Source organism: Pieris brassicae, chromosome 4, assembly GCF_905147105.1.
Source record: "Pieris brassicae chromosome 4, ilPieBrab1.1, whole genome shotgun sequence".
Lineage (NCBI taxonomy): Eukaryota > Metazoa > Arthropoda > Insecta > Lepidoptera > Pieridae > Pieris > Pieris brassicae.
This window is the reverse complement of record NC_059668.1, coordinates 17253157-17266731: the sequence shown is the minus strand read 5'-3', so window position 1 is coordinate 17266731 and position 13575 is coordinate 17253157. Positions and strand designations below refer to the sequence as shown.

At 30.1% G+C, this 13575-nt stretch overlaps 2 protein-coding genes across 3 annotated transcripts; both read left to right on the top strand.

Moving 5' to 3' along the window:
- Positions 1-4419: 4419 nt before the first annotated feature.
- Positions 4420-9293, top strand: LOC123708828 (probable uridine nucleosidase 2). Of its 2 annotated transcripts, XM_045659743.1 has the most exons (8): positions 4420-4606; positions 4724-4828; positions 5055-5154; positions 5412-5580; positions 6131-6247; positions 7459-7595; positions 8516-8702; positions 9058-9293. In XM_045659743.1, exons 1-8 carry the CDS (start codon positions 4554-4556, stop codon positions 9192-9194), a joined length of 1005 nt encoding a protein of 334 aa, XP_045515699.1. In that variant the 5' UTR covers positions 4420-4553; the 3' UTR covers positions 9195-9293. The 2 variants fall into 2 exon arrangements, with proteins under 2 accessions (XP_045515699.1, XP_045515700.1); XM_045659744.1 differs by lacking the exons at positions 4420-4606; positions 4724-4828 and adding an exon at positions 4958-4982 and having other exon boundaries at positions 5021-5154.
- Positions 9294-9647: 354 nt separating this feature from the next.
- On the top strand, positions 9648-12882 carry LOC123708389 (probable uridine nucleosidase 2). The gene is made up of 8 exons (XM_045659064.1): positions 9648-9664; positions 9798-9902; positions 10028-10127; positions 10359-10527; positions 10698-10814; positions 11153-11289; positions 11545-11731; positions 12030-12882. The coding sequence occupies exons 1-8, from the start codon at positions 9648-9650 to the stop codon at positions 12263-12265; spliced, it is 1068 nt and encodes a 355-aa protein (XP_045515020.1). The 3' UTR covers positions 12266-12882.
- The last annotated feature ends 693 nt before the right edge of the window (positions 12883-13575 follow it).

Sequence of the window (13575 nt, the reverse complement as noted above, 5' to 3'; positions counted from 1 at the left end):
TCTTAGTTTCGATAAACATACTATATAAAATAAATGTCTTGAATTTTTTTTCTTCAAAGATGTATTAGACCCTAGTCGTAATATTTTTGAGAAAAAATAATAATTATTATTATTTTTCTTTGTATCATATAGGAAGTTAAATTACATTGCAACCACAAAAAAATGAAAAAATATAAAATGTGTTTTATGCTGTAAGATAAGGTTTGCACTCGCCGATAGATGTCATCATTTGGCAAAAAATCACAAATATGCACAAATTGCTGATTGAATCGTGAGTTTGTGCTACGAGTACAAACACTGAATCTTAATTCCTAATTAGACACTACACTCAATTAAATGTCAACGTTCATAGGGTTCATTATATATACTGAAGACTATTATTCATGTAATATATTAATGTAAAAATGGTACCTGTTAATCACATAGGTAACACGTATAGCGAAACTCCATCTCTTAATTTTACTTCGAGCTCATAACATTTATAGAAGTTTGATTTTATAAAACTTCCCTATATTAACGATAGATGTCACTTAATTACATAATAATAACAAATGTTTTATATTTTAATGTATTATATGAAATAAATAATTGAATACTTAACTGAATTATTTACCAGCCTGCATATAGAAAACAGTTGTAAAATTGCTTAGGTATTTTTGACATACTGCAACGTCCTTCATGAAAAAAAAACGAAAACATGTAAAAAATAATAAGCCTAAGGCCAAGTCAAGGGCGAAGCCAGCGTGGAGGGGAGGGGACAGTAGGGACTACAGGAGTCTAATACGGGAAAGTATAAATTGTATAATGCAAGTGAAAATTTTTACGTAGTTCTGACTACAACCCAGACTGTAATAAATCAATAAAAATATAACGTTATATAGGTATAGCAAAAATAAACGAAATTGTCTTACAAAGACCATGCAGAATACAGTATTTACGAAATGTAAATATTGTATTACAGTTGAAACGTCGTAAGGGTGTAATCAAAGGTCAATAGAGTGGAGAATTATTTGTGATCTGGGCAAGTACACTTAATACTATTTTTTAAAAAATCGAATGTTTAACATTTACATTCGAATTTATGTATCATAAGCTACATTTTTGGATAAACCTACGTAAATAATAATACTTTTCAGAGTTAATAACTATGTTGAGGTTTTTTTTAATATTATTTTTAAAAAAATCGAATGTTTTACATTTACATTCGAATTTATGTATCATAAGCTACATTTTTGGATAAACCTACGTAAATAATAATACTTTTCAGAGTTAATAACTATGTTGAGGTTTTTTTTAATATTATTTTTAAAAAAATCGAATGTTTAACATTTACATTCGAATTTATGTATCATAAGCTACATTTTTGGATAAACCTACGTAAATAATAATACTTTTCAGAGTTAATAACTATGTTCAGGTTTTTTTTTAATTTCAATATTGTTTAGTACATATTTTTTATATTGTATACATAACATTACCGAACCAATTATATATTAACCATAAGCCTAAACTACTTATATTTTAAACTAAGCAGATACAAGAGACCTATACGACTCATTTAATTTTTTCTTAGATGTATGATGACATAACACTTCTATATCCTCACTGTATCTGTGGTTAAAAAGTCTCATATTTGTATATCATTTAAAGGAATTTAGAATTAGTGGATCGTTACTTACGGAGAACGGGAAATGCGTAATTGCACTTGAGAGAACAGTTTACCACTGTAATTTCGCCTATTAATCCACAAATATATTACATTTGTTATACTACTACATACATTCCTTTTCGAACCATCTTTAACGCTTCTTGTTTTCAATTATTTATAAAAAAAACATGATACAAACGATCAACTAGAAGTACTTGAACACAAGCATTCAAACTAAAATTCGGAAAAATTTGTTAAGTGATTTAAAGTACCGTGTCTTTCTTATAATAAAATATATAATTAAAATTGTATAGTCCTGTTAAATCTGTTTTTGTTTAGTTTGACCCACTCAAGATTTTTTAGAATATGATATTCATACTTGTCACGACGTACCTTACTAGATTTAGTGATTTATGACCCTTTCACGAGAGGGTCAATCACATATTAGAAAATTGTAATTTGCATGATTTTTTTACTCACGTTTTCATCAAGTGGTACAGTTTCCAGAAAACCTGTTTTCAGGACTGGTTATGAAACTTTAATGAAGGAATATTCTAGAGTGAACTTTCTAGGTGTGAGACATGGACAGAATGATATCCTTCTCGAAGCCATAGAGAACATTCTAAAATGTGGTAGGTACGTAAAACGACGCAGCGATGTGCAAAATACATAAAGAGTCCATTTTAGAATTGTGGGATATGGATAGCTCATTAACACTCATGCCCAGAAAGTTCTAGATTATTCTCAGGGATATAAAAGCGAGCCGCTACGCGACCCATCTATTTCCCCATTCTGGCCGAGCTAATCCTGACCGAGCAGAGCTGTAAAGGCCTTAAGGGCCAACAGCGAGATTCCATACAAATAAAAAAAACATCTACTCAGTTTCAAATGCGATTCCAAGTGATTGAAGAGATAAAGTGGGAATAGTAAAGAAAAGTGATAAAATACTGTGCGGGGTGCGTGTAATTAAGGTAATTAATGACAGAATGTTGTGTGTCGCAATAAGTGTATTTCTGCACGTTATTTGGGATTTTTTAGTGTCTTTAAATTCCTCATTGATTTATTTAAAAATAAACCCTTGAAGAGATCTACGGCGTCTTCTTTGATTCTATCCGATCCGCTTGTAACAAAAATTTTAAATCTTATAGTGATAATCGTGTCTGTAATCTGCATTATAACAAGCAATTTACTTCAAACAAGGAAGATAAAGTCGTCGTGAGTAAAACATTGTATTATACGATAAATTTAGTTATTATTGAATTACTCGTAACTTTAGAACTGATTAAGAAGAATATTTTACTTAAAATGGTTGGTTTCCGTGAATATTGTAAAAAAATGAGCAAGCTACATTGGATGAATAAAAAACTGGTGTTTTTCGTTTGTGTTATTAGTTTATTAACCATTGTCGTGGTTTTGTCAGTAAATTACACAATGAAACGGTACGTTATTTAACTACTATTATGTTAAAGATTTATATTTAGTCATTTAACTTAAATATGTGTTCTTCGAGTTCCTTTTGAAAGAATAAGTTTTTTTTTAAATACTTAAACATGTAAATTATTACCTCGTTACGAATGGAATTAGAAGAAACTAAAGGCTAAATTATTTTCTATTTTACATACCGAGGTGGTCCCCAATATAATTAATATTAAAATAAAATGTATGATCATGTATAACGTAGTGTAATAAAATATTTATAACTAATGATTTTAACATTATAACTGAAACATCCATTCGTGCTGCATGCGAAACGAAATCCTATAATTATTGCATTTCGTCCCGCATTTAAATATAATTAGTGATCAGTAGTTATTTGAATTATCTGTTGAATTCTTCTTCTTTTTTTAGTTTATCTATATTTTGGTTTATCTATATTCCCCTAAAAAAAATTTTATAATACAATTTATTGTTAGGCTATCACAAGTTTAAGTGAATACCTACTCATGTATAGTATATTCACCGGGTGGATTAGCTTAGAATATTGATATAGCTTTGTTGATTCGAGGTATCATATCATATCTCATGTGTGAATAAAAATAGATCTAAATTTAAAGTAATCTTATCTTGTTACCACGACATCTTTTGAAGTTTAATGAAATCAGATTAAAATTCAATGTCATTTTGTATGAAAGACTCCAAAACTGATTTGTTATTTGTTTTACGGCGTTTGTACATAATATACGAATTGTCAATCTATATCGAAAACAACCTTATGGCATTATAAAATGAAGAAAATGAAATCAGATTAACATTCGTCGTCACATTGTGTCAATAACACCAACTTTGATTTTTAATTACCCGCAATAATATGTTATCACGTTTGTATGTTTTAGAGTAATATGATTTTTGTGTGTTTTAGATTCGAAAAGTTAAATAATAAATACGTCATTTGTTCCAATTTGTACAATTTCAAGTGACACAATATGTATTTCAAGTTCCTATAGTTAGGAGGTCCTATAGTCGAAGGTAAAAATACTATTTCTATTTTCAATCTGATTTATTGATTGTAATTTACTTTTAGATATAAAGCAATCTTATAAAGCCTGTAACATCGATATATTAATAATTCATTTTCGATTTATCTCAAAGACTTTCATCGGATAAACTTTTATCACTTGAATAAGAAATATAATAAAAACACGTTGCTAGTGAGTACTGAACCATACTATATAAGGCATAGGTCAGTCTTAACTCGTATGGATCTACAAAATAATTAGTAAATCAGTGTATTTGTAGTTGCAAAAGCGATTAACGTTTTATATAAAAATTGTCTACTATCATTAATTTATGCCATTATTTCCGTGACTTTCGTTGGAGAAATTATTCCTCGTATTTATTATTAATTCGTCTAATTAGTAATTCACCTAACATTCGCACCATTCGCATTTACCAGTGTGAAGAAAAAATGACGATCAGTTATTGTAAAATATTGTGTGTTTTATTGGTTGCTTGTCAGTGGTACGTGCTAGTTGTATATCATAATAATAAGTAGAATGATGTGCATAATAATATTCCCTTTATGTATTATTATGTTCGCATACAATCTGTGATTATGAATTAATTCATTTTTTCTAGTGGAGCGTCACATGTACGACCCAAACTAGTTATAGACGAAGATGGAGGAGCCGATGACGCAATGGCCATTTTTATGGCTCTCATTTGTGAGAAATATTTGAACGGGTGCGTATCTTTATACAGCTTATATTATAGAAGTGTAGTCGCCACCCTCAGATCGTCAATTCAAACCATTTTTGGTGTAATTGTCGTACGGTGAAGGTAAGGATTGATAGAAATCCGGCATCCGACTGAGACGCTAAAATCAAGATGTGTGGCTGATTACCTACTTGCTACTAAAAGAAAAATTGTGAAAAAATATTATTCGTATTAAAATAAATTCATGTTTCAGACCGCAAGTGGTAGGTTTAACCACGGTCCATGGTAATGTCAATGAAAGCCAAGCCTACACTAATACACAAAGAATCTTAAACATAGCTGAGAGAAAAGATGTAAGTAAAGTTTTGCTGTCATTTTCATATTTAAAAAAGTCCTTTAATGTAATTTGTCAAAATTTCTAGACGCCTAAATTCTTTTTCTATAACTCTATTTTAGTATTATTTTTTACTGTATTTTAACCTCCTTTATCAGAAAGTCATTTCTTGTAATCATTTGTCTTATATTTAACAATGTTTCGAAATTTTAATATTCTTAACTTATCGATTTCCATTTTTGAATAGACATTAAATTAAAACATCTTTTGTTTCAGATTCCAATCTACCGTGGATCCCCATCCCCTTTCACAAGTGGCATCGAATCGGACTTGTTTTTTGGAATTGACGGTGTTGGTGACAATGAAGTAGAGGATTACGATGAAATTCCTGCAAAACCGACTCACGCAGCTCTGGCTCTTATCCATTTTTCACATTTATATGGTGGTAAGTGATTGCCTAAAGTTTTTATTTGTTTTAATTATTCCTTGTTTATTAAATAATTAACTCAAATAAAACACTAACTAGTCGAATGTCGATTCAAGTTTTAGTAGGTACACAAAAAATATTATTGTATTTTAGACAATTATATTTGACTCATTTATATTATCTATTATGTTGTAATAATAGTTACGAATAAAGATATGAAAAACATAGATTGAAGTAACAATTTATACTCGCATTTTTCAATGCAGGTTACATCTCAGATATTTCATAATTTTATAGAATAGCTGATCCGGCAAACGTTGTTTTGCCATGTATGTTATTTTTAGAAAACATTTTTTTAGTTCAATAAAAATAACTATCTACTATAATAAAAATAGGGGTTGATCGTAGAGGGGTGAAAAAACAAATACATTTAACAGATTAAAATGACGTAATAGTAGTGTTACGATTTTTATTTCATCACTACATATAAATAATATTCTAGCTATCAAGATTAGATAAACCATAAAAGTTACTCCTAAATAAATATTAAAATTATTTTTATTTCTAGACAAACTTATAGTCGTAGCAATCGGAGCATTAACCAATATTGGACTGGCAATCAAACTGGATCCAGGGTTTATTTCAAGAATAGGACAATTGTATGTTGGTGCAGGACATATTCATGGTAAGTAAAATCACAAGATTAAATCTAACTTCTGGAATCAAAGGCTAGTAGCCCGATAAACTCTGTGACATGTACTGATGTGATGTGTATTATAAATAAATGACGTTCATGTGCGTTCGGAGCTGAAGGAGGGTTATTAGTTATAGATAGGATAATACTGAAATCGAGTTCTTCACACGTTGATCGACTGTTTGTGTTTTATTCACACTATAATATTTCGAACAAATATTCTATTCGAAATGGCCACCTTTCGATTTAATACAGGCATTTATCTGTATGGCCACGAATCTATAGATTTACGCACAGTACTAGAAATTTCGCCACTGCTTACTACAAAGATTTCAGAAGACTCAATGCACGCCGTGTCATTTAGTGCAGGCCATGTCCTCTAAAACTGACCATAATTTGAAGTCTAAGGAGATCTGGAGTTGAGGTCTGGGCTAGATGAGGGCCAGTCTTCAGCTCTCAAGTCCGGAATGTTGGTTTCATGCCAGGCTTGGGTAGTTCGTACCTTGTGACCATGTGCAGAATCCTGTTTGAAAGTCCACGTTATATTTTAAAAAAAGGTTATTGCTTTTTACCTGCGTATCTCGACAGAAGGCGTTTAGATCGATCCACTCTTTCGACCACTATATCGACGATAAGCACCGAACATCAGGTCTTGTTTTATAATACGACAGAGTCCTAGCGAGAATCTACATTTCTCGCGATAAGATTTTTTGCTTCCTAATGGGGTTTCGACAAATCCTGCTTTAACAGCATTAACAGTCTTTGTAGTTCTAACAGCACGCGGCCGCCCCGATCTTTTCTAGTCTTCGACAGACGAAGTGTTGTTGTACCTGTTGACAGTACGATATACGAACATACGGCTGATACCAAACTTTTGCAGTGTCTGGAATATGACCGAAGGCTCCATACTCACTTTGTGCAAGGCGATCACTGCAATCCTTAACACCCTAATCCAATATGGATTGTATGTATGCAATTTGATAATGAACACAAAAAATATGTGAAATGGCGCAAAATCAAAAAAAAATAATAATAATATACGTGTTCCAAATTTAAAATAATTAAAAAGTTGAAACAAAATAAAAAGTTTTTATGTAACAGCATTTATGGTCAGACTAGTTATTTATAAACAACAATAGGGTAACATTGCCGAGAAATTATTTATTTTTAACTACATACAAAAGTCTTTTTCTTTGTACTAGATGCGAAATACAAAAAAGCTGAGTTTAACGCGGCGATGGATCCTGAAGCATACCACATCGTAGCCAACCACAGTTACCCCAGCCAAGTCACAGTAGTGCCCTTTTCACCTATATTAACCTATGTTGAGATAGAAAAGGTAATTATTAAAGCAATATTTTTCAACTAAATAATCATTCTGTTTTTATTTTGTAGAAAAATTTATCAGTAGCATGTCACCTAATGAGTTCATCAACGAGATTGATCATATACCAGATTCCTTACGACGTTTTGGTTTGGGTGCGTCATAATTTATGGGCGAAAACGGCTTTGTACCAGGCATATAGTACTTAATATTACTTTTCAATTTCTCTTGTATTTTCTTTCAAAGAAAATTCGATTACGTTTAAATAAAACTTTTGACCAAATATGCAAAATAAAATATGGTAGAAACACTTATCATAAGTTTTATCTTATAAAATAATTTTCAAGGCGACCGACTAAACATAACATAAAATAAACTTTATTACAATTCAAGACATTGTATCTAATACAACGAACTGAACATATTATAATGATTATATGTTTTTAAATCATATACCAAAGTAAAGTTAAGCAAAAAATATGCGTACATTATTTCTGTGTACTATTTAATTTTATGGATTCACATAATAATAGTTGCTTGACGAGAACGCCATACATAAATAGTTATTTGATTGCAATTTTTTCTTTAAAAAGTTGTTCTTTTTATAATAGCTTGAATTTTTAAACCATTTTATTGTGTTTATTATTACAAATGTGATGCTATAGTCTATCATAACTTCAAACTTTAACTTTACTTATCTGTTGCAGTGCATGCGCTTTTTTGCACTTTTAGAAATACTACATTTCAATAAGCCTCGTTAATTTCGTGGAAGTTTTCTTTTATAATTAACGTAACGAATGAATAACTCTAAAAGTAATGATAATGTTCAGTTATCTAAGAACATTCTTTTAATAACAAAATTTTATGAAATATTATTTAGGGTTTTCAAAACGACGCGCTTGTTTCAAAATGAAAAGTCATTATTATTATTTCAGAATTGGCGTATCAATGTACTTGGGAAGATACCAACAGTTATTTCAAGTTATATGATGAAATTCGAACGAAAATCTATTGCCGCTGTTAAATATTGGGCTAATTTAGATCCAGCTGTAATGGCGGTGGTGCTTCGTGAGAGCTTGGTTGATGAGTTTAAATTATCTTCAAACACTATTATTTTATGTGGTAAATATTAATAATTAATTTTAAATTTTAGAGTAGTGTTGGTTTGGTGACTTCAGCATGCGACTGTCAACCAGGGTCGTAGGCTCGATCTCCGGCTGTGCACCATTGGACTTTCTGCCTAAATCCGCTTTTAAAATTCGCTTCAAAAAGAATTGTGTCTATTTACAAACTGACCCGAGACGAATCAGATAATACCAAAACGTTATGAGTCATAGTTCTCGCTTAGTGTTATTTCTGAATATTTCCCTTAGTCACAGTAAACTGTGACTTCGGTATATCAAATTCAATACTTTTTTCTTAGACAAATAATATTAAATACCCAGGCATTGTTAATATTTTTTAATATCTGTTCCAGGTACAGACAGAGGCGTTACTCCACACGATTTTCTTTTTAATAACCCAAACACAAGAGTAGCTGTGCGAATCAACAAAGTAAAATATATGATATTTTTGTATACAGTTTTCTCCACTCCAGTACAAGATTTCATATGAAAGTAAATCATAATTTATCCTAATACTTTTATTCAACATAATTAATACATCTTAAGAATACATGAAAATTCCGAAATATAAACTACAACATTAAAACGATACGATTGTTTTATTTCAAAGCTATGTTTGTCATAAAAAAAAACTGCCATCTCAGATTTCTGTAACTGTTTTGTGTATTATTAAAATGAATGAATTAGAAGAAAAATAAAAAAAAACAGATATGAAAATTTGGTAATATAACTTAATTGTTCCAAATTGTTCGATCATTAAAATCACATTTATATTGTATCTATAAGTGTTTCACATAAAAATGTAATTTTGTTGCATAAGAGTTAAAATGTTGCATTCGAAAGATGCTTAATAAATATTTACCAGTTACACTTATAACCGTGGTGGGTGAAATAAAACGCTACGAGCATGAAGAAAGTGTTCTCTGTCTTATATCTATATAGTATGTCTGGTTTAATAAGGTAATTATAATAAAAAAAATTTAATATATATTTGGTTTCTCTTAAATCGAACTGTATTACAAAGCAAATATGTATAAACTAGTATAAAATTCTTTGAATTTTTATTAAGTATCTATATATTTATGATTTCTAGTGTAGTAAGTGGATTTGGACCAAAATTAGTGATTGATCACGATGGTGGTGCTGACGATGCTATGGCTATTTTCATGGCATTATTAAACGAAAAATATTTTAATGGGTAAGTACGAAATAGTCTAAAAAAACATCATTCCGTTTATCTCGACGAACACACTTTATCTGTCCTTGTAAATTCTTAAACTCTGGTACATTTTAGAATGAATGCTTTAATGTAATAATTTTCAGGCCAAATGTAGTTGCAATAACTACAGTTCATGGAAATGTCGATGAGCCACAAGTGTTTAATAATACACAAAGAATTTTGAGTATTGCTGACAGGCGAGACGTAAGTACACTTTTCATTTGTATGTTAGTATATTTTAGCCCAGATGTTTAAGATAATATTGGAGATAATGATATCATTGCACGGAATGTTTTCTGCCTTGGGGATGCTATTATTCATTATCGCGTGTAGGCGTAATAATTTAGTCATTGTATGTACTACAATGCGATGCCATATACTTACGATATGACGACAAATATCCTCGTAAATGACGTTTAATTATTTGTTTCTAAGATACCAATATATCGTGGATCTAAAACAGCCCTAATAAAGAGTGCTCCGTCTGACTTTTATTTTGGGCGTGATGGCCTTGGAGACAACGAAACAACGGTGTTTAAACCTATTGAAGCCCAAACGGATGTTGCAGCAATTGCATTAATTAAACTATCCCAGAAATACCGAGGTATAGAAATCCTTTATAACTAACTTTTTATCAAGATGTTATACCTGTTTCAGTTATGTGATATTCCACAATGAAATCGTACTTTGGTGAATATTATTGTTGTAGCGAAGACTAGAAGTAAATATTACACATTCTTGTATAATTTTTACTAATATTTTTCGTATTTTCAGATGCATTAACAATAGTTACTTTAGGTCCCTTAACGAATTTAGCACTCGCGATGAAATTGGATCCAGAAATTATATCCCGAATATCTCAAACCTATGTCGCGGCTAGTTATATTAAAAGTAAGTAAATATATAATTTTTATTATTTAAATTATATATTAAGACAAAAATTTAAATCAAATAAAGTTTTTTTTATTAATAAACAAAATATTTTACGCTTAGACTACTTAAACCCTTTAATTATAAATGGTCTATTAAAATCAAGTAATTCGTAAAAACTGAATTTTCAAAATTAATTGCTAGCTCTGGAAATCATTATGGTAAAAAATTTAATACGTAATTAAGAATAAAGTATATGTATACTCGTATACATCTAATATATGTATGTAGAAATCTTGACATCCAGGATTCACACATTCGAAACGTTTAATTAAAAATTATACAAAATTATTTTTCAGGTCAAGGATTAAACAAAATTGAGTTTAACATAAAAATGGACGTAGAAGCATACTATATAATGATCGAAAATGGTAAAGCTGACAAAATTACTATAATTCCTTCAACGCAGGTCAAACAATATTTAAACTTGGGAAAGGTATATATCATTGCGCTAATAAAATTTTACTTTTAACAATATTTTAGTGGCGATAATACGAGTAAATAGCTAACCCTTAAATTCAGACACGAGACATAACGCTAAGTATTATATCGGATTATGACACACCTACGGGAGTAATCTGATATTGACTTTTTATTATAAATATATTTTTATAGCGCATAGTTCGGTACTCGTTCCTGAATCACTTCCTACTCTCAATTTGACATAATACGTAAACTTTATCATCATTAGGCATGGCGTCGGGACGTTCTTGGAACAATAAACACAGATATAGTACGTTCTTTAAATACGTTTGAGCGAATATCAATGGCTTTAACGGAGGACTGGATGCCATTAGATCCTTCTGCGATGGCTATAGTACTAGAACCATCACTGGTTCTAGAAAAGAAATTGACAAATACATCTGTTTTCTTGTGTGGTGAGTACTATTAATTCAACATAATATTATAAAGATGAAAATATTGTTTTATTATAGCGCTAATCTGAGGACTATTCTTCCAAATATATGCTATATTTTGAAGAATAGTCCAAAATATATAATAATTATATATAATAACTCGGTCTACGAGCTATAATATATAATTAAATTATATATATATATAATGAGAACTGTAGAGTACAACTGCGGACGGCTAGTTCCATATTCAAATTAATTTAAAAAAATTATTTCACAAATATTAAATACATGTTGCTATTTTATTATACTATTTTTTCAGGTAAATTACGAGGCAGGACGACGTTTAATTTTAAATCGAAATATCCAAACGCAAGAGTTATAATTTCAGCTGAAAAAAATGTTTATCAACATTTTCTAATAAAAATTTTCTCCGCCAATATAAACGATCAAAATAATGACGATACAAATACTAATGATACCAGCAATGATAATGAAACTGACGATAATGATAATGAAGACAATAACTACACTGTAGACGATTCTAATAATATATAAATAATAACATTTAACCCCTTAATTCCGATTGTAAAATGCCTTAAAAATTGCAATAAAATATAATATTTTGCTAGCTTAGAACATACTCGTATCTTGTATACATTGCTTTTAGTTGGGAAATAATAGCAGATTCTATATACCTAAGCACATTCTACGACTACACTAGCTCCAAGCGAAATTATAAACAAGCATTTCTTTTATTATATTGCTACTTACTATAGTATCAGCTAGCTTTTAAAAATCTTTATTTTAAAAAATCAAACACATCGAGGTGAGTAAGCCTCCTTTTTTCGTTCAGCCCCAAGTACTTAACAGAATTTTAAATTCTATGTTGTCTCACATATATCAATTATTATTTTTAGTTGAAATATCTGTGTATACTCTTTCTCTGTATTGACAGTACATGGGAGATTTGCAACAAAAGTGACCCACGCATGGCAAGTCCTGTGACACAACGTTAGCTCCCATACAATTTCGTTTGCCATTGGTGGGTTTCGTCTATCGCTAAGTGACTTTTTCTTAAACCCTAGTACCCAGTCTTGTAGTCTGGTAAGAAAAAGTACAGGAATACAAGGATCTCACGGCAAATAGGAAAATAAAAATTTGTTTTGGGCAATACTGGGGAAATTGGATTAAATGATCTTGATGCTGTTTAATTTTTATTTATGTCTTTAGTATTAATGAACATGAAATATATTAGTTATTTATATGAAGAATGTTGTTATACATCGCGTTCTTAGGTAGAAAAACATGTCATGTACTAATTTTTATACATCATTTCAATCATAAAAATTACTTAAAACCTCATTTAGAACTAGAAAACGATTACAAAAACTCCACTTGTATTTTTTTGTTCTTCATCAGATGATGATGATCAAGAGGTGTTTATTATAAATCGCTCTTCCAGGATTTCACTTATTATATTCTGCTTTATGAAAATTATCTTTACATGTTCAAAATATTTTCGCCAATCCTCTCATCAAAACACATGCATTTGAGATAACTTTTTCTGTTGATAATTTTATTTACAGTTTAATCAGCAATTTTTGGCTTCATTATACCACAAATTATTTCTATGGGATTTAATGTGCAATGATAATAAGGTGATTGAGTTTTAAAACTTCACGACCATGCGATTTTAATACTTCATCCATCTCATATAAGGGTAGTGTATTTTTTCACTACTTCAAGTGGTTAAACATCAGCATAAAGTAAATATGCACGAAGCCATTCTTGTATATCAGCGGTTTGTTCATACGTACGGAATTTTATTTATTTATTTATTGCATACATAATCTTAAATAGAAAAG